This window comes from Platalea leucorodia (genome assembly GCF_965183815.1).
Source record: "Platalea leucorodia genome assembly, chromosome: 9".
Lineage (NCBI taxonomy): Eukaryota > Metazoa > Chordata > Aves > Pelecaniformes > Threskiornithidae > Platalea > Platalea leucorodia.
The window spans coordinates 2,401,578-2,421,290 of record NC_138831.1 but is presented as its reverse complement, the minus strand read 5'-3'; the positions used below and the strand labels follow the sequence as shown (position 1 = coordinate 2,421,290).

Below are 19,713 nucleotides of genomic sequence, written 5' to 3'. Positions count from 1 at the left end.
GTATGTTTATGCACCCCAGAGATTATATACGGGGCGAAGGGCGAGAGACAGAAGGATAGAAAATGCGTGTGTGAGGGAACAGCGCTGGCTCTTCCTCTCCAGTCTATAGGCAAATATACCTGAATATATACGGACCCACCCATCAGGAGAGAGAGAGGGGTGTGAGCGGCTCCGTGAGTGTGTGTGTGAGCCCTCACGCTCTCTCCGCATAGGTATGTATATGTATGCGCATATAGACAGCGATTAAGAGAGAAGGCGGGGGGGTGTGCAGGGCTCTGGAAGTATATACGCCTATACGTGTGTGTGTAGAGCCACTAGGAAGAAAATTAACTCTATCCCAGCCGAAACCAGGACAGTATATAAAGAGAAGATATACATACCTAATTAGAGCGCTGCTTACACGACCACACGCTGTTCTCTCTCCATATATATGCCTCCATAGCTATAAACTGAGCCGCTCTCACACACGATGAGCCTGTCGCTTGCTGTACGTATGCATCTATGTGCATGCGTACGTATAGCCTCCGTACCCAGAGCTGCTCACACCCACGTAACTCTCGCTGCACACACAGACGTGGGGAGAGCTGTGCGTGCGCACACACACACACACACACACACATATATATATACGTGTGCATACGGGGAGAGCGGTGCCCACCCGTAACTCGCTCACTACCTGTATGTACAGACATAGGGAGAGAGCGGTCACACACAAGTTCTCCCGCGCTATACATATACATACACACATGCTGCTAGCTATACGTGTGTTCTCTCACACGCACACTCCCCCCCGCCATATGCATCTTGTGCTATGTTTGCGTGCATGGGAACAGTCTCTCTCTGTTCTATATATCTATATCTATATCGGTATCTATATATCTATATCTATATCTATATCTATATCTATATCTATATCTATATATCAAGAAAGTACTGTGCGTGTGTGAGAACAGTTCTCTGAACAGCTCTCTCAATATATACTATATATATATATATATACACGGGGGGGGGGGGAGGGAGAAGAGAGTGAGAGACCCGTTACCTCTTCCCCTCCCAATATCGAAGTATATATGTGTATATACGTGTGTGTGTGTGTGTGTGTGTGTGTGTGTGTGTGTGTGTGTGTAGCGAGAGACTTGTGTAACTGTGTGAGTGAACAGCTCTCTGTATACATGTATGTATATAAATATACGTGTGTGTATATATAGGAAGAGACTTGTGAGTGTTAACATCGCTCTAAGTCTATATATATATAATGGGAGAAGGAGGGTGCGTGTGGGGGGAGAACAGCAGTCTCTAGATATAGAGCACATAGATGTGTGTATGCACATATATGCACACACATATATGCACACGTATGTGTCTATGCACATATATACATATACACACAGCAAGAGAGAGGAGCGCCACGGGTGAGAACAGCTCTCCGTACATACGTACCCGTACGGGAAGAGAGTACGCTGTGCACGCGTGTGTGCGCACGGCTGGCTCGAAGCAGCGCTGTCGCTGTGCCGTTTTCTATAGGCGGTAGCGTGCGTCCGTGTGCGTGGAAAGCGCGCGCCCGCGCTCCCTGTGCGTACGTACGTGTGCGCGTTGGGCGAGAGACGGGCGCGCGTGTGCCAGAGAGCAGGTCTCTCCCCGTACCAGTATATGCGTCTATAGGTGAACGTCTGTGTGTGTGGTGAGAGACGATGGTGTTGAGCAGCTCTCCCCCTTCCCTCTATACGTGTGTGCATGTATATAGTGGCAGAGCGCTGCGTGTGTACGCGTGAACATCTCTCCCACGCCCTCTCTGTGTATATGCATACGTGCGCACATATATATGTGCGTGTATAGGTCTCGCTTGAGAGAGAGAAGTGTGTGCGTGAGAGAGAGCGCAGGTCGATCTTTCGTTATATATATGTACCTGGGCATATTTATAATATAGTGAGAGAATTATGTGTGTGAACAGCTTTGTGTGGGCATATACATGTTTATACGTATGCACGCATATGTGCCTGTATATCTGTATATCATATATAACAGGAGGGGGGGGGTGTGTGTGAACAGCTCTCTCCCTAACTATACCTGTACGGACGTCTGTGTAGGGGAGAACTGTGCGTGGTGAGAGCAGCTCGCTCTCTATCTATACACGTATGTACAGCGTATATGCACGCGTGTGTGTCTATGTGTGTGTATGCATATGGCGGGGGGGGGTGTGCGTGTGAGAGAGAACAGCTCTCTATATACGCACACGTATAGATAGCAGCGTGTGTGTATGTATATGTATAGCGCAGGAGAACTTGTGTGTGACCGCTCTCTCCCTATGTCTGTACATACAGGTAGTGAGCGAGTTACGGGTGGGCACCGCTCCCCCCGTATGCACACGTATATATATATGTGTGTGTGTGTGTGTGCGCGCGCAGCTCTCCCCACGTCTGTGTGTGCAGCGAGAGTTACGTGGGTGTGAGCAGCTCTGGGTACGGAGGCTATACGTACGCACGCACATAGATGCATACATACAGCAAGCGACAGGCTCATCGTGTGTGAGAGCGGCTCAGTTTATAGCTATGTAGGCATATATATGGTGAGAGAACAGCGTGTGTTTGTGTAAGCAGCGCTCTAATTTATGTATATGTATAGAATCGTGCGTGAACAGTCTCTCTGGGCATGTGTAAGTATACACGTATATATGCATCTATATAGAAAGAGAGAGTAGTGTGTGCGTGTGAGAAAAACTCTTGCTCGCTCTCTGCATGTGTATGTCCACACAGAGAGAGGCTATGTACGCACACGCTTATACATATATACATAGACATCACACACACGTATACGTACCCACGCGTTTACGCTCCCCAGGGATGACACACGTGTATGGGGCGGGGGAGACGGAGTGACAGAAACCGCGCGTGAGGGAACAGCGCTGGCTCTTCCTCTCCAGTCTATAGGCAGAGGTACCTATAGAGAGAGCAAAGGTACCTATAGAGAGCAAGAGAGAGGACTGTGCGTGCGAGCAGCTCTCGCTCACTCTGTGCACGTGTGTATCCGTGCATGTACATGTATATAACGAGAGAGAATACTGTATATGTATTTGTGCGTGAACAGCTAAGTATAGGTGTATATATGCAATTCTATGTATCGAGGGGGGTAGCGTGTCTGTGTGTGTAATACCACACGCTCGCTCGCTCAGTGTGTGTGTATATATATGTGTGTGTGTGTGCATATATGCGTCTGTGTATATACGTGCATGCAGAACGAGGGCGAGAGAGAGAACTGTGTGTGTGTGAGAGCAGACAGGTCTCAGCCGCGTATCAGTGTATATGCATACATTATGCATACGTGTCTGGGCACGTGTGTATACTGAGCCTATTGTTTGTGTGTTTGAACAGAACACGCGCGTGCTTTCTCTCTCTCTCATCCCCTCATCTCTATACACGCCTATATATGAATATAGGCATATATATGTGTATACCTATGTATATAGGCATATATAGTGACAGAGAACTGTGTGAACCTCTCATACTCTCTGTATGTATGCATATATACACATCCCAAGACAAAACGCTGTGAAATGTGTCTCTCTATATGAGTATGTATGCATATATGCCTATATATGTGTGTGTATATAAGAGTAATTGTGTGAGAACCACTCACTCGCCATACGTGTATATATGCATATACGGAGCGTGTGAGAAGCGTGTACGTGTGACCAGCTCTCTGTTTATGTATGTATGTATGTATATGAGAGAGACGTGTACGTGAACAAGATGCTCGCCGTGTCTATGTAGGTATATACGTACATATAGGGGGAGAAGGTCTGGCTGCGTCTTGGGGCTATTTTCTCCCGTTCGCTCGCTCTCTCCGCACACAGCCCCCCCATACGTTGTACTCAGATACGTATATCTTCACATATGTACGCACGGGCTGCCAGCGCTCGGAGCCCCCTCAGCCCCCGGTCTCGCTGCACGCACCCCCGACGCGCGCGAGAGCACCCCCCCTATATTTTATTTAAATATTTATATGTTTATGTCGATATTTTAAAAATACATACCTAGGTGTTTATGCGTACGCGCGCACTTACATTTCTTTTAAATTTACACATAGCCATTACAATAAACAATAACCATTGTATATCACACATGTATAATACCCGCACAACACACACCCTCCCCCTATAGGACCGTAACGTATAGCCCGCTTAGCCGCACGTTTCCATTTGGTTTCAGCGTTGACTCCGCACATGCAGACACGTACACGGCTGCGTGTTCCGCACACGCACACGCATCTATACATCGCGCACCCCAGCCCCGCCGCCGCGCAGCCGGGGCGCTGGGTGCCCGCGTCCCGGGGGGGAGGAGGAGGTCCCGGGGCCGAGGGGTTCCCGCTGGGGGGTCCCGGGGCCGCCCCCCCCCCCCCCCGCACTCCCCCCCCCAGCCCGAGCGCCTCGCAGAGGCCAGACACAACTCATCACAGGGGTGCCCGGCCACGGCTGCTGGGGGGGGGGGGGGGGGCAGAGCCCCGTTGATTTTGGGGGGGGGCGGCTCTGCTTGCTCGGAGGGGGAGGGCCAGGGCACCCCGCTGCAGGGCGGGGAGGGGGACAGGACCGGGCAGGATCCGGCCCCGGCACGGGAGGGCCCGGCGGGCGGCCCCAGGGACCCCCGCCACGGCGGGCAGCGGGGCCGGTCCCCTCCGGCGGCGGGGGCCGGGGCCAGGGAAATGGCGGAGAGGAGCCGGGGGATGGGGAGAGGAGGAGGAGGAGGAGGAAGGGGAGGCGGCGGGGCTGTGCGGGCTCGGCGCGGCGTGCGTGGGCAGGGGGCGGGGTGCGGGAGCCTGTGCGGGTGTGGGCATGTATGTGCGTGTGTGTGCGTGGGTGGGCATGTATGTGCGTGTGTGTGCGCGTGTATGTGCGTGTGTGTGTGCATGTGTGCGTGGGTGTGCGTGTGCAGGGCTGCGGGCACGCCCGTGCCCACCCCCGTGCCCGTGTCCCGGCACACGCCTGCGGGCCCGGCGGCCACGCGTGTCGCCGGCCGCGGGGTGCCCCGGCCCCCTCACACCCCCGGCCCCCCGCTCACAGGGTCACACCCCCGGTGCGGGGCAGAGGGGCCCCCCCAGGCCCGGCCGGGGGCTCTGCAAGGGGGGCGGTGTGCCCCCCCCCCCCCCCCCCGGGAAGCCTCGCTCCCCCGGTGGGATTGGGGGTGTGTGTGTGTGTGTATTTGGGGGGGTTCACAGCACCGCTGCTGCCCCCCCCGCCCGAGCCCATGCCGAGCTGCGGCCCGCAGCGGGGCCCGGAGCCACCCCCCCCCGCGGCGCGCAGGGCTGCGGGGGCGGCAGCGATTCACCCCCCGCTCCCGCAGCGCGCCGAGCCGGGGTCCCCCGGGCCCCGCACCGCGACCCGCCGCGCTGCCCGCATCCTCCGCTGCGGGGCGATGCCCGCCGGGGGGGGGGGGGGGGGGCACAGCGGAGACGCAGCGCTCCCCCCTCGGGGGCCCCGCCCGGGCGGCCGCGGGGGTGGGGGTCGGTGGGGGGGCGGCCCCCGTCGCCGGGGCGGGGACCCCCGGCCTCGGCTCGGCGTCTCCGCGCTGCTGCCGGCGGCCGCGGGAGGGCGTCGCCTGTGTTAGTTCCCTCCGGAGAACCCGGGGCCAGCGCCGCCGCCGCCGCCCCCCGCCGCCCGCCGCCTCCCCCCCGCCGCGGGGGCCCCTCTCGGGCGGCGGGCGGCGGCGTCGCCGGCGGGCGGGGGGCCCGCCGCGGGTCCCCAGCCGCCGCCTCGCCGGGCGCCCCCCTCCTCGCTCCCGCCCCGGCGCCGGCAGCGCCCCCGAAATCGCGGCGGGGGGCGGCGGGCGGAGCGCGGCGGGGGGCGCGGGGGCGGCGGGGGGCCGGGGGGCGGCGGGGCGCGGGGCGCGGGGCGGGCGGGGCGGCGCGGGGGGGCGCGGCGGCGGCGCGGGAGCCCCGCGAAAGGGCCCCAAGAAGCACAAGTCGGAGCTGGCGGCGGACCAGGCTGTTGTTGTTCTCAACGTGGTCCGCCCCGCGCCCATATAAAGGGCGGCGGCGGCGCCCGCCCCGTCAGAGCGCGGTGGCGGCGGCGGCGCGGAGCCGAGCGGAGCGGAGCCGGAGAGCAGCGCGCCCCGCCGGGCCTCCGCCACGCCGCGCCTGCCCCTGCCCCTGCCCGCCGCTTCCCTCCCTCCTTCCCCCGCGGCACCATGTCGGTGGAGCTGGAGGAAGCCGATCTGCCCCTGACCGAGGCGGAGGAGGTGCCGGTGTCCGCGGAGAAGAAAGCGGCCGCTAAGAAGGCGAAAGGCGGCGGCGGCGGCGGCTCCTCGCTGTCGCCGTCGAAGAAGAAGAAGAACAACAAGAAGAAGAACCAGCCGGGCAAATACAGCCAGCTGGTGGTGGAGACGATCCGCAAGCTGGGCGAGCGCAATGGCTCCTCGCTGGCCAAGATCTACAACGAGGCCAAGAAGGTGGCCTGGTTCGACCAGCAGAACGGCAGGACCTACCTGAAGTACTCCATCAAGGCCCTGGTGCAGAACGACACGCTGCTGCAGGTCAAGGGCACCGGCGCCAACGGCTCCTTCAAGCTCAACAGGAAGAAGCTGGAAGGCGGCGGCGGCGGCGACGGGGCCGCGGGCAGCGGCGCCCACAAGTCCCACAAGAAGGCGGCGGCCTCCGCCTCCCGGCGGGCGGAGAAGAAGCCGGCGGCCAAGAGCAAGAAGCCCGAGAAGAAATCGCACAAGAAGGGAGCCGGCGGCGCGGCGGCGAAGAAGGACAAGGGCAAAGCCAAGAAGGCCGCCAAGAAGGGAGCCGCGTCCCCCGGGGGCAAGAAGGTGAAGAAGTCGGCGAAGCCCAAGGCGCTGAAGAGCAGGAAGGCATGAGAGCGGGGCGCGGGCGGCCGCCGCCGCCCCCCGGACTGCGAGCCCCGCGGCACGGACCGCTCTGAGGACGGGACCCGCTTTGTCTTTGTGTGGCCGGCCGGGCTCCGCCGCCGCCGTGCGCGGTGAGCGGGGCTGCGGCTGCCCCGGCCCCCCCCCGACCCCCCCCTTCTCCGCGGCTCCCCCCCGATCGCGACCTTTTGTGTCCGGCCCGGCCCCCCCCCCTCCCCCGCCTGTCGACGGTTCCCGCCGCCCCCCCCCGCGCCCCCCCCCCCCCGCCGCTTCACGGGGTTTTTTCCCGCCCGGTTTCCATGGCAGCCATTTTGCGGCGGCGCCCCCGCTGCCCCCCCCCCCCCCCCGCGCCACGTGGGCCGGCTCCCGCCGCCCGCGCCCCCGCCCCGCCCCTCCCGCCGGGCTCCCCGTGCCTCCTCGCAGCGATTTCGAAAAAGCTACGGCGCCCCCTATTGGCTCCCGGCCCCCGCCGCCATGGCAACGGCCCGCGGGGCGCCAATGGGCGGTGGCGGCGGGGCGCTCTTAAAGGGCCGGCGCGGGCGGGCGCCCCCTGGCGGGACAGCCCGGGGGGCCGCCGGGTCAGGTCGCCTCTTCAATGGCCTTTGGTTTTTTTTTGTTATTTGTTTTTTTTTTTAAACCGGTTTTGGGTTGGTTTCGGTGGGTTTTATGTTCGGGGGGGGTGGGGGGGGTGGGTTTGTTTTTAATTTTTTTTTTTCCTTTTCATTTATCGTCGTTTCAAATAAATTGTTAAAAAAAGCATCCCGCCGAGCTGCCGTGTGCTCCCTGCAGGCGCCGCTCCCCGCCCGGGCCGGGGGCGCCGCGCTGCCCGGGGCGGGGGGGGCGGGAGGAGCGGGGCGGGGGCTCCCCCGCCGCGGGGGCTGGCGACCAGAGCGGCCCCTGCGCTGCCCAGGGCCCGCCCGCGCCCCGGCTTCCAGCCCAGCAGCCGGGGTCCCCGCACGGCGCCGGGAGCGGCGGCCCCGCCGAGCCGCCCCCGCCTCCCTGGCGGTGCCTGTTCACAGCCCCGCGGCCACCCCGCCACCGGCCGGGGTTAACCCCCGGGGCCCGCCGGGAGCAGCCTCGCTGCGGGGGAGCCCCGCACCCGTCGGCCCCAGGCACCCAGGGGAGGGGACGGGGGGGCGGCCAGCCGGTGCCCGGGGACAGCCGCGGCCCCCTTCCTCCGGTCCCCGCGGAGCAGGGAGCACGTTCTGCCCCCCGAGGACGGGTCCCTCGGCCAAACCCAGCAGGAGAAGCCAGCCGCGCTCCCGGCGGCGGCCAGCGGCGCTCTGCTGCTGGGAGCCTCCCGCCAGGGCCGGCAGCGGCCAGGTCAGGCTGGCCACCGTCCCGCTGCCGCCCAGATCCCGCGCCAAGCTGGAGCGGCTGCCGGCGACCTCGGGTACCGGGAGAGGGCTGCTGCATCCCGCGCTCATCCGCGGCTGTCTCCCTCCTCAGCGGATGACGGTGCAGGTTTTGCAGGGCCGGAGGGGATGCCAGCGGCCAGCTCCGGCCGCGGCGCCGGAGGCCAGAGCCGTGCGCGCCGCAGGCAGCGGGGTCATCCCGCTCCCCGGGAGGCGCGGGCAGAACTGCGGCCTCCCGGCGAGGGCACGGCTCTGCCCCCGGCGCTGACCCGCGAGGCAAACCGCTCACTGGCAAGGAGCGTCGCCAGCGGTGGCACCCCGGTACGCGGCAGAGGGCAGAGGGCAGGCCGCGGGGCGCCGCGCCGGCCCCCTGGAGCCCTCGCCTCTCGCTCAGGGGGGCTGGCAGCGTGGCGTCTCACCTCCCCGGCTGAAGCTGCCGGCAGCTGCGATGCCAGAGCATCCCCGGGCGCGCTCCCGCGGGTGCTGCCCGCCGCGAGGGCCGGGCTCCGGAGAAAAACCCCAGCCCTGAGGACTTCGACAGGGCAGCGACTCCGGTTCTGTCACCCGGACAAACGCAGCCGGTCCCGGGGCTGCGGCACGCAGCCGGTGCGGGCTCCGAGGCGCACAGCGGCCTCCTGCAGCTCCAGGTCTGCGCTTCTCTCGCCTGCAGAGGCCCAGGAGCAGGCGGGGGAAGCGCCCTGCAGCCTCCCTGCCCTCTCCCGCAGGGGAGCGAGGGCCAAGGCACCCTTTCAGGCTCGCGGGACCTCCGCGAAGGCCCTGCTCAGCCAAGCCCTTCGTGCTCTGCGAGCTCAGCCGCTCTGGTGCCATGCAGCGCTCAGAAAAGCTGGGACCAGCAACACTGCTCCAAGAAGCCACAGGACCCGGCTCTGGAGCTGCAGGCTTGAAGGTGACAAAAGTCCAGACCAAGACTCCCACCCTCCTGGTCACGACGACGTTCAGATGTGAAGTTCAGGCGGTGACAAAGGCCAAGCGCTTCAGCGACGCTTGGCGCGACAGACGGGCTTTCCTTCGCTCTGCCCTGCACCAGCCCGGCTTTCCCATCGCGCCGCAGAGAAGCCCAGAACCCAGCCGGAGCTCGGGGCCCAGGGCACCACGTGTGCCACCAGCCCGGGCAGGGCCACCCGGCAGCCAGGGAGGCTACAGAGCTACGCAGCCCCGGGCGGGCAGCGCAGAGCCCGACCCCTCCCCATTCCCCAGGGCACCCCCAACCGCTTCGTCCGCCTTTTCTTCAGGACGGGTTTGGTAGGGCAGGAGGGGTACGGCCCTACGGAGCCCAGCCCAGCACCTCCAGCCCTGACCCGCGCCGTTCCGTAGCCCAGCACGGACCTCGCCGGCACCCAACCGTGGCCGCGCCGGGAGCTGCCTAGGCCTCCCGCAACCCTTCCTCCCCCAAACCCAAGCAGGGAGCAGCTCCGGCTGGCACACCAGTCACCGGGACAGCAGAGCGGGAGATGGCCAACAAGGGGTGAGGGTGGCGGAGGAAGAAACAGCCGCCTCCCTCCAGGCCTCCTCCCTCCCCATCGGGATCGGCTTTTCCCATCCGACCTCCGCAAGCCCATCTCTGCCTACTGGCCCATGAGGCCACCCGGAGGGCCCCGGGGCACCTCCAGCACCGGGGGAAGGTCCTGGCTTCAGCCTCGCTCCTCCCAGCCCAGGGGCAGCTTAGGCAACACAGCATTCCCATAGCGGGCAGAAGAGCTGCAGAAGGGTTTTACCTGCCCTCGGGGTAGGAAAAGACTATTTGTCTGAGCGAAGGGCAAGTAGGACCACTGCTAGGCCAGAGCTGGTGTTTCACTAGTCCTTTCCCGCTTGGAGAAAGCCGAGCCCAGACACCAAGCTGCCACCAGAGCGCCTGGTCCCGCGGGCCGCTGCCAGGGTCAGGTTTGGTGAGGTGACAAGACACAGCACATTCGACAGCATTCAACAGGGAACCAGTTTAATCAGACATTGGGTTTGCACCGTTCTTTTCAGTATCACAAGTTCTGCATTTTTTTTTTTTTCTAAGAAATACAAAGCACTCTCGGGTTGTACAGAACGCTGGTCCTGGCGAAAACGAGAGGGAGAGAACGAGACACTCGGATACAGAGACATCGACCGCCGCGCTGGGCGGCGGAAAGGAAACACCTCGTCCCCCCCTCGCCGAGGGTTACGGTCGCTTTACGGGGGGAAAGGAGATGCCGGGGGCCTGCGCCGCAGCAGCGGGGCTGTGGCCAGGAGCCCCCCACCCACCTGGGGTCAGGGTACCCCAGCGCGACGCCTCCGCACCCCCCGAGCACAGCACTAACGAACACACCGCTTCCACAACGGAGCAAAAACCCCTTGACGAGCATCCAGGTTCATCTACTCTAGATAATAATAAACTCAGAGCCAGGGTAAGTTACTTCATCCACAAGGTTAACAGCTGATTCAATAGGTTGAACACATGCTACTTACAGCACATAAATAGAACTTGCTCTTTTTTTTTTTTAACTTAAAAAACACGTTATGAAGGTCTACGGTGCAATTGCCTAGACACTGCCGCATGCACACGACTATCGGCCTGCACAGAAGCGGGCTGCTCCGGGCAGCGAGGAAAAGCTGTCTCTGCAGCAGCGATCCCAGGCGTCACGGGACAGCAGCCGGCCCCCGTGCTGGCGCGTTATCCATGCAGCCGCTAAATAAATACGGTGCCAGCTAGGAGAGGGCTTTAACACAAACTCTGGGGTTGTTTTTAAAAAGAAATATTAATCCATAGAGGGTTACAGTTAACAGATATCGTCATCACTTTATTTCTCAGAACCAGAAATAGTGTTGAACAAACAAACAACAACAAAACAAAAAAAGGACACGGCATGTCATTTCCAGAAGTGCAACCAGGGTACGGGGCAGCTCTCAGCGAGGCGAAGGGCTGCCGCAGCCGGGAGAGGAGGGGAGCCGCGGCAGAAGATGGCAGCTCCCGCTCCCGGCGGGCGCCTGACCTTGCGACGCTCTCCGGGGGGATCCGTCACCGTGCCCGCCGCCCCGCCCCGCCGGCAGGGCCCACGGGACCACCGCGTCCCCCGGCGCCCACCGCGCCAGGGAGCTGCGGAAAGGTGACTTTGCAGGCAGGTACCCCAAAATAAGAGACCTTAAAATAAATAGGACCAGAGCTTCTTTACAGTAGGCAATGCACGAGCTTTACCATGAACAAAACTAAGACTAACAGTCGCTTCTTGCCAACAGAGAAACTTTTCCTCCTTTTCACATCTCCCGGCCCCCTGCCCTCCCCGCCACGGCGTGGCCGGGGTGGCGCTGCTGGGGGGGCGGCGCAGCAGCCAGTCCCGTCCTCACGCCAGGGCGAGCAGGGCCAGCTGGGGGGGGGGCCTGCGGAGCCCCAGGGCTGGCGGAGGGGACAGGCAGCCGGGGGTGCCCGTGTCTATCCCCACGCCAGCCAAAACAATCCTCAGCAGCTACCAGCAGCTCCGCACCGTGATCCAACCGTGCGGCTCCGGATGCCACCACCGCCGACAGCCTTGATCCAGCTGCCTCCTCCAAAAACGCTTCTTCCAGAGGGAAGAGGGGCAGGGCGGGGGCACAAGCAGGGCCTGACCTCACCCATGCTCCCCCAGCACCCCGCCGCAGCCCAGGCTGGGGGGCTAGCGGAGGGCTGGCGGGGCGCTGCCAGGGCTCACCGCCCAGCCCGGGCTGGGGGGGGCTGGCGGAGGGGACCCCCGGCCCCGCTGGCAGAGGGGAGGCAGGGCAGCGGCGAGGAGGGGACCGGGAGGGGGACCGGGGGCAGCGCTCACTTCTTCGAGCTCTGCGTCTTCTTGGGCAGCAGCACGGCCTGGATGTTGGGCAGGACGCCGCCCTGGGCGATGGTCACGCCGCCCAGCAGCTTGTTGAGCTCCTCGTCGTTGCGGATGGCCAGCTGCAGGTGCCGGGGGATGATCCGCGTCTTCTTGTTGTCGCGGGCCGCGTTGCCCGCCAGCTCCAGGATCTCGGCCGAGAGGTACTCCAGCACCGCCGCCAGGTACACCGGCGCCCCGGCGCCCACCCGCTCCGCGTAGTTCCCCTTCCGCAGCAACCGGTGCACCCGGCCTACGGGGAACTGCAACCCGGCCCGCGACGAGCGCGACTTGGCCTTGGCCCGCGCCTTGCCGCCGGACTTCCCCCGGCCCGACATGGCCGGCAGGCAGCGGCCCCTCACCGCCGCCTCCCAAGTAAGCGCCGCGCACAGACGGTCCCTCCCGGCGCCTGCAGGGAGACAAACGCCGTTACACCGCGCCGTTACACCGCGCCGCTCCGCCGCCGTCCCCGCCCGCCGCTCTTACCCGCAGCCGCCGCCGCTCCGCCCTGCGCGCCGCCCGCCGCCGCACTGCCAGCGCCGCCGCCGCCGCGCCGCGGATATCCCTGCCCGCCCGCCGCCCGCCGCTCCCCATTGGCTACCTCCGCGGCCGGCGAGGCGCCCATTGGTTACCGCGCCGATCCTTGATTTGCATAGGGCTCGCGGCGCCCCGGCTCTGCCGCGGGGCCGGCGCCGAGGGCAGCGCCCGGCGGGGAGCGGCGCGGCTCTGCCCGCCGCTGCGGGGGGGTCCCGCTCCCGCCCGGCCGAGCCCGGCCGCAGCCCGGGCTCCTCCGCGCCCCGGGAGCCGCTTCCTGGCTGTACCGGGGCTGAGGGGGGGGGGAGTGTGTGTGTGTTTGGCCGGAGCCCCCGTGGGTGTCCCGGCAGCGCTGCTTCTCACCGGTTGCCTTGCCCAAACCCATGGGCACCCAGGGGATGCCTCTGCCGGTGGGGGGGATGCTCCGGGGGGGAGGGAAGCCCCCATCAGTGGGGTTCCCCCCCCCGGAGCATACCCCCGGCTAGAGCATCATTCCTCAAAGGGGCAATTTGCTCCCACGCCAGCTTTTGGGGCCAGGTAGGAGCAAACGCTGCAAACGGGCGTTGGGCGAGCAGCCAGGCTCCAGTTTAAGGGTGGTGTAGTTCAGCAAGAACACCCCGTCATTCAGCCCTCAGTGTGTGGGTGCTGGTGCTGCTGGTGCTCGCAGCCTGGAGCCTGCATCTCCGCATCGCCCCTGCCTCCCCGAGGGATTATGTTCCCCGGAGCAGGGGAAAAGTGAGCATCCCCCACTCCTGCTCAGCATCTTCGCTCCCTCCACAGCAACTGGAGACCTGAAATGAATTTGAGATGAGCTGGTGACCTTTGGAAAAGCTCGATCTGCAGCGAGCACCGAGCAGGCCAGGGCAGCTGAGCTGCTCACGCTGGAGGAGCGATGGCCAGGGAGGGAGAGGAACCTCCCTTGCGGCTCCTGCACCGAGGTGACAGCCCCAGCGCCTGAAGACCTATTTATTCTGCCAGGAGCTGCTAACGCAGCGACTCTCTTGCCTCAAGTCAGCGCGGGAGCGATGCAGAGCCAGCCAGCAACAGGCTGTCTGACTGGAAATCCTAATCCCACCCCAGCTTCCCATAAGCCAGGCAGAGACCTTCGGGGCTCAGCCGCCTCCATGGCACGCGAGGGATTCAGAGGCGGATTTGGCTCCGACAGCACTCAGGTCTCCCCAGGTGCCCGTCCTGTGGCTCCTGCCCCGGCTCCGCTGTCCCTCCCCAGGGCCAAGCCCTGGCTACAGCTGCCCTGCAGCTCCCCAGGGACAAATCATTGGAGAGGAGCCCCAAAATAAATCCCCGGGGAATATTTTCAACTGGCAAATGGAAATGCTCCAGCGCCACGGCCCTGCCGGTGCCCTGAGAGCAGATGGAGAGGAGACACGAGCTCTGCCTGTGAAACAGGAGCAAGGGGGCTGCGGTGGGCAAGGGGGACAAAGACACGGACGAGGGCACTGCCCAGTCAACCAGTTAATCCCATTTTATTGTTTCCAATACATGTGAAGTACTGCTTTCCAGCAAGGGTCCCACCCTGTAAGGCTTTTGGTCTGTAACATCTGGCTCGGTTTACAAAATCCCTGACCTCAAAAACAACTGCCCTATGCTGCTCTGCAGTGGCACTTTGGTTATCTGGGCTTTAATGAATGACCTTTATGAGCAAGGCAGAGCGCATCCCTCCGCAGATCAAGAAAATCCTCTCTAAGTCTTCAAATCCCATTAACAAAACGATGGTATAAACAACGTGACCGAGCCACGCTGTCCCACCCCGCTGCCCGCAGGGGAAGCCAAGCAAAGCCCGGTTCCTCCCAGGCACCGCTTGCACATCTCCCTGTTCAGGAGCCTCGAACGCACGTGGCAACGCCGGCGCAGAGCGGGATGACTCTGCCAGATCTTCCTCGGCCTAGGGTTTCCCCCTAGTATTTATGGCACGTTCCCCTGTACTGCAGGCATCTTTTGAGGGCGAGAGTATTCGGGAGGAATTTGGACAGAATCAACATGGAATTAAATGGAAAAGAGGTATCAGTTTAATAGCAAAAAAAAAAAAAAAGGAAAGGAAAAGAAAAGAAAAGAGGAGACGTGAACTGTGAACGCTGTCAGAAGCCTCTCCTCCCCAGCAGGCTGGGATGCTTCTCAAGGCTTTATCTGCGCTTGGCACGAGCAACTGCCAGGGAGGGAGGCCAGCAGGTTATATCCACTCCCGTCAGCACAAGACAAAGCCAAAACCTTTGAAGACAAACACCAACCTTTAACAAAACATAAAGAAGAAAGACAACAACCTAGAGCATCGAATCAACACCCGAGAGGCTTGGAGAATCTCAACAGACGTCTGCAAAGCTTTCCAAAAAATGATCCTCATTCTGCTTAGGGAAATCAGGGGGGAAAAGGACGGCCCGCCATCCCGGATGGTGCCTAAGCCTTGCGTTTCTTCGCAGCCGGCTCTCCCTCCTTCCCCAGCCACTGCTGCAGGACATCCGCGCTGGTTTTCTTGGGCGAAGGGCTGTGGCTGAACTGACTCGTCCACCTGGGCAAATCATTCTCTTTCTTCTGGGGAGAGCCCTCCTGGGAGTTTTTTAGCCAGTCCAGCATCATTTTGCTGCTTGGGGTGGCTTTGACCTCCTGGAGAGACAAAAGACAGTGGGAGAGAAGTCAGAAGCACAGGGAGACCAGGGCAGGCAGCCGACTCCGAGAGCTGGTCCGGAGCGGGATGCGGCGGCTGGAGCCAGGGCCCTGCCTGCGATCAGGCACATCTGTGGGAGGTTCCCCGGGCTGCTGGGAACAGGCTTGTTCCAAGCCCCATTTCACATGGAATTTGCCTCATTTGGCAGAGAAATCCTGGCACGGGGTGACAGTTTATTCCTGGAATGGGAGGGAAGGGACTCTGCGCTCCAGCATCAAGCACAGGCGTGCCCGCAGACGCTGCCTGCTGCTGCCCCTGCGGCAGCCTGGCAGCACCCGCCCTGCTCAGGGACGGCACCCTGGCCACGCTCGCCCCTGCCAACCCCCGCCAGCCCTCACCTTCTTGGCTCCCAGCTCGATGGGTGCGAGACACTCGGGCGCGTTGTTGCGGACACTGTTGACAAAGGTGGACACCGGGTGGAAAACGATGTTCTCCGTGGGCTGGATGAGTTTAATCGCTTCTTGGGTTGGCACTTCAGCAAAGTCCAGCCATTTCCTGATGGCCTCGTCCCCATCCAGGATGGCTGGCATCCTAGGGGACAAGACAGTCAGAACCAAAGCCCAGCGCCGGTGGCAAAAGCCAGGCTTGCAAGGAGCTGGCAGCTTGGGGGGAAACAGGGGGAAAACCGAAGCAGCAGGATGCTCTTCCACAAGGCAGAGCACACGTTCGCTTCGCCCGGGTAGCTGCTTTGCTGGAAGAGGCAGAAGGGTTGACTGCCAGGCCCCGGTCAGGCGGAGAGCGATCCGACTCTGGAGAGTGATCCAACTCCGACTGCCACCCGCCGCGGCAGAAAGATGGTGATTTATGGAAAGAGCGCGAGCCAGTGACCCGAAACGAGCCGGTAATGTAGCGTTTGTCTCTGAGGGCATCAGGAGGCAGCAGGACTCCCTGCCCGCGTGCTGCCAGACCCGCGTCCAAAGGCACAGCTTTCCTCCCTCGTCCCCCCACCACCCTGCAGCCCCCCCCCACTCTCACGTGCCTGTGATGGATGAAGCTCACGTCCTTGGAGGCATCCACGGTGATGATGGTGTAAGTGTACAGCATTTCTCCTCCCGCCGGCGGCTCCCAGCAGTCGAAAATCCCAGCCATGGTGAGCAACCTCCAGCCTCTCCATTCCTCGTCTCCCTCCTTCCCCTCAGCCTGCAGGAGAGAGGCCCCGTCGCCCCGCTCAGTGCCGACCCACGGGCAGCCAAAGCATCACAGACTTGCCGGTGCTGCGGCAGCTCAACGACTCAGATCTAAGTCAGGAACTGAACCAATTTGAGGGCTTTCCAGGAACCCTTCCACTGATTTGAGGTAACTCCAGGAGAGGTACCGGGAGCCTCACTTTCCAACAGGCAAGGCAACACCCTCCTCCCCTTCTGAGCATCCCGGCCGCCGGCTCAGCCAAAGGAAAGAGGTAGCGAAACTCCCAGCCCCGTCCCCTGCGGGACGCATCGCCCACCCATGCAAATATCCGGCACGCGGGGAGCAGCGGGCGTGACGGTGGGGACGCTGCGGCACCATTTACAGCCAGGGGACCTCAGCGGCAGGGACCGCCGGCCGCAGAGGGATGCCGGGGTGCCGAGGCTGCCGCGGGATGGAGCCCCGATGGGAAACAGAGACCCCCAGAGAGGGGCACAGCTGGAGGGGAGGGGGCTTTTCCCCAAGCAGCTGGAGGGAGCGAGGGCTGAGAGCTGGGTGTGAGCATTCAGACAGGGCGAGGGACTCCATACCGCGGTGTCCTGGGTCTGGGGGAAGTAAATGAAATACGGCTGCTTCCCCCCGCTGTGCTGCTGCCACTCGTAGAAGCCATCCGCCAGGACCACGCAGCGCTTGCCCTTGAGGAGAGCACCCTGGGGGAGAGAAAACACAAGCGAGCTGTGAAGAGCGGCCTCGGGCAGCCTGCGAGGGGGGACGGGGGCTCCTGGGGCCGCCCAGCCCGCTCGCTCCCTCTCGGGGCTCCCCTAAAGCGCCCTGGGGGGGGGCACAAACGCCACCACTAGCGCTGCGATGAAGGACGAGCTTCACCGACAGCCTTTTCAGTTCTTCTGTTTCAGTGCGATCCCCCAGCCCTGCAGCACAGGGACTTACTCCTTACAGCGACCGGTACTCGCTAGGGAGATGCTTCAGCTCTGGTTTTGCCGACTACGAGATCTCTTCAAGCTGGACACAAAGAGAGCAGCAACTCACCTTGTAGGAGGACTTCTTCAGCATGGTATCGCTGCGGCAGTTGGAGGTATTAAACTGCATTTTGGAGGGGTCATCCTTTTTGAACCAGGAGGGAATCAGGCCCCAGCGCATGTCCATGAGGACCCGCTCGGAGGAGTCGGCATCCTTTCAAACGAGAAACACCTCGGGTCAGAGCCGCGTCGCGGGGACCACGAGCATCCCCGCAGCCGGAGAGCGGGGCTCCGCAGGGCCCCGTGGAAGCGGCCTCTCCCCCAGCGAGGGGGGAACAGGCCGGCGCCTCTGCCGAGAGCCGAGCCGGGGCTCGCAGCCCCTCCAGCACCAAACCTGCCTCTGCTGCTTTGCCGGGCTGCCACGCGCAGGCCGTGCAGGAACAGCCACTGATTATTAATAACCCTTTGCATATTCTTAACGGCTTTCCTGTAAGAATTAATCTTCAGCAGAAAGCACAAGAACATTTTGCAGGAATAACTAAGTGTCTCCGTGAGGCTCGCCTGACGACTCTCTGGAGGGACGGACGCAGTTTTTCTTCGAGGGGAAGCGCCCGGACACGCGAGCTCCCCAGCTCCTGAGCGAACGGTCCCGTCGGGCTGGCGTTAAGGTCCTCACAGCTTCCCTCTTTACAGCGAGGGTCCCAAAGGGCGTACGCCTCACCGTCATTTTAATAACGTGGTTTCTGCTGCCCCGCTTCACTTTCACTCCTCGCGCTTTGCATGCCACCTGCCTTCGGACAATGGGGACGGCTTGTGGCTTTCACTTCTCCCCCGGCTCGCTCTCGCTTTCTGCCCGCAGCCACCAGCCCCGGGTGCCGCGCAGCCGGGCGAGCGAGGCCCCGCGGGCGTCTGCTCCCAAAGAACTGCAGTAGATGTACAGACATACCTACTATAGGTGTATATATATATAGGGAAGGGTGTGCGCCAGGTTTGGTGAAGGCTTCCAGAGCCTCCCACCGATGAGGAGCAGCAAAAAGGGGCGTCTTACACCGTGCCTGCGTCCCAACAGCCCAAGGGAGACGCACAACCCGGCAGCTCCCAGCCCCGCATTGCCCTGCTCCGCCAGCTGATCGGCCGCTCGCGGGGGGACGTGGGACCCCAGGGCAGGAGCGGGGGGCATGAAGGATGCCCGACGGCATGGCCCGTGGCGCTCCACCACCGCGTCCCAGCCCCCGTGCCGGTAACGGCTGCGAAGGGCAGCAGCCCCTTTCGCCGGCCGGGGAGGAAGAGCGGAGGGAGCCCCGGTCCAGGTGTTTCAATTCGGCGCGCCCGGCCTCGCCCCGCTGAACACGAAGGAGCGGCGGTTCGCCGGGCGCCCTCTTACGCGGAAGTCAAACGGGGCGCACGAACGGTTGCGCAGGCTGCTCAGGTTGTCTGGGCCAGGTCTGGCGAGGCTTAAATTAGCCGGGATAACGGCCGCCGCAGGTGTGCGGTTGTTGCACAGCTCTGAGGTTGAGGGTTTTTTTTTTTCCTCTGCCCTCCCCCACCGATGCAACCTGGACACTCTCAGCAGCGTTATAAAATGAAAAAAAGCCTCAGGAAAGCAGAGTAAAACCAGCAGAGCAATTATATATGGGAAAAAATTCTACTTCTATACAGATTTTTGCAGAAAACGTAGCACTGCGCTGGAAGCACGGTACCGATTCCCCGCCCTCCCTAGAAACACGTCAACGCTAACGCGAAGAGACAAGTTGGCGCTCAGAAAAGCGAAGACCCGCTGCGTACGCCGAGCAAAGAGAAACCAAGCAAGCCGTCACAAGTCAGACCGGGCACCGGCAGGCACAGCCCCGTCCCCACCGCTCGGCCAGCCCCGAGTTTAAGCCACCGGAGACGCGGCAGCCATGCCGGGTGTTTGCGGAGGAGGTACCTGCTGGAGGTGCCGGCGGGAGAGCAGCACCGGGCCGCTGGACTGCGGGCCCTTGTTGTAGGAGGGCCGGTACCGCTCGCCGCGGATCCACTCGGGCTGCCGCTGCCGGCCCCGCCGGTCGCGATAGGCGCAGGCCCGGCGGAGGCTGTCGGCGCCCAGGGAGCAGGCGGTCCGGCCGCACATCCCGCCGCCGCGCTGCGCTGCCCCGGGGCCGCCGGGCGCTCCGCCCCGCCGGGGAGGCGGCTGCGGGCGGAGCGGGGCCGGGCCCGCCCCGTCGGACGGGCCAGGGGAGGGCTTTAGCTCGGCGAGACGAAGGCGGACAAAGCGCTTCGTAAACATCAGACCTTAAAAACATGGTTATTTTATAGACGGAGCCCCGGATACAGCCGTACTGCGGAGAACACAAAAGCTGCTGCGGTGAAGGCGATCCCTAT

General features: G+C 62.8%; 3 protein-coding genes across 3 annotated transcripts; 1 reads left to right on the top strand and 2 right to left on the bottom strand.

Moving 5' to 3' along the window:
- The first annotated feature begins 6,058 nt into the window (after positions 1–6,058).
- H1-10 (H1.10 linker histone) lies at positions 6,059–7,526 on the top strand. The gene has a single exon (XM_082321490.1). It carries the CDS (start codon positions 6,177–6,179, stop codon positions 6,846–6,848), a length of 672 nt encoding a protein of 223 aa, XP_082177616.1. The 5' UTR covers positions 6,059–6,176; the 3' UTR covers positions 6,849–7,526.
- A 2,637-nt stretch (positions 7,527–10,163) lies between these two features.
- On the bottom strand, positions 10,164–12,555 carry LOC309595389 (histone H2A type 2-B). The gene is made up of 2 exons (XM_082322264.1): positions 12,523–12,555; positions 10,164–12,445 (listed from the first exon to the last, which is right to left on the bottom strand). Exon 2 carries the CDS (start codon positions 12,372–12,374, stop codon positions 11,994–11,996), a length of 381 nt encoding a protein of 126 aa, XP_082178390.1. The 5' UTR covers positions 12,375–12,445; positions 12,523–12,555; the 3' UTR covers positions 10,164–11,993.
- A 1,637-nt stretch (positions 12,556–14,192) lies between these two features.
- HMCES (5-hydroxymethylcytosine binding, ES cell specific) lies at positions 14,193–19,618 on the bottom strand (the record flags this gene model as incomplete). The annotated part of the gene is made up of 6 exons (XM_082321026.1): positions 14,193–15,189; positions 15,589–15,781; positions 16,230–16,390; positions 16,966–17,085; positions 17,423–17,566; positions 19,280–19,618. The coding sequence occupies 6 exons, from the start codon at positions 19,616–19,618 to the stop codon at positions 14,983–14,985; spliced, it is 1,164 nt and encodes a 387-aa protein (XP_082177152.1). The 3' UTR covers positions 14,193–14,982.
- Between the last annotated feature and the right edge of the window lie 95 nt (positions 19,619–19,713).

Coding starts and splice junctions, on each gene's coding strand:
- LOC309595389 (XM_082322264.1), bottom strand. CDS start 12,374: ATGTCGGGCCGGGGGAAGTCCGGCGGCAAGGCGCGGGCCAAGGCCAAG.
- H1-10 (XM_082321490.1), top strand. CDS start 6,177: ATGTCGGTGGAGCTGGAGGAAGCCGATCTGCCCCTGACCGAGGCGGAG.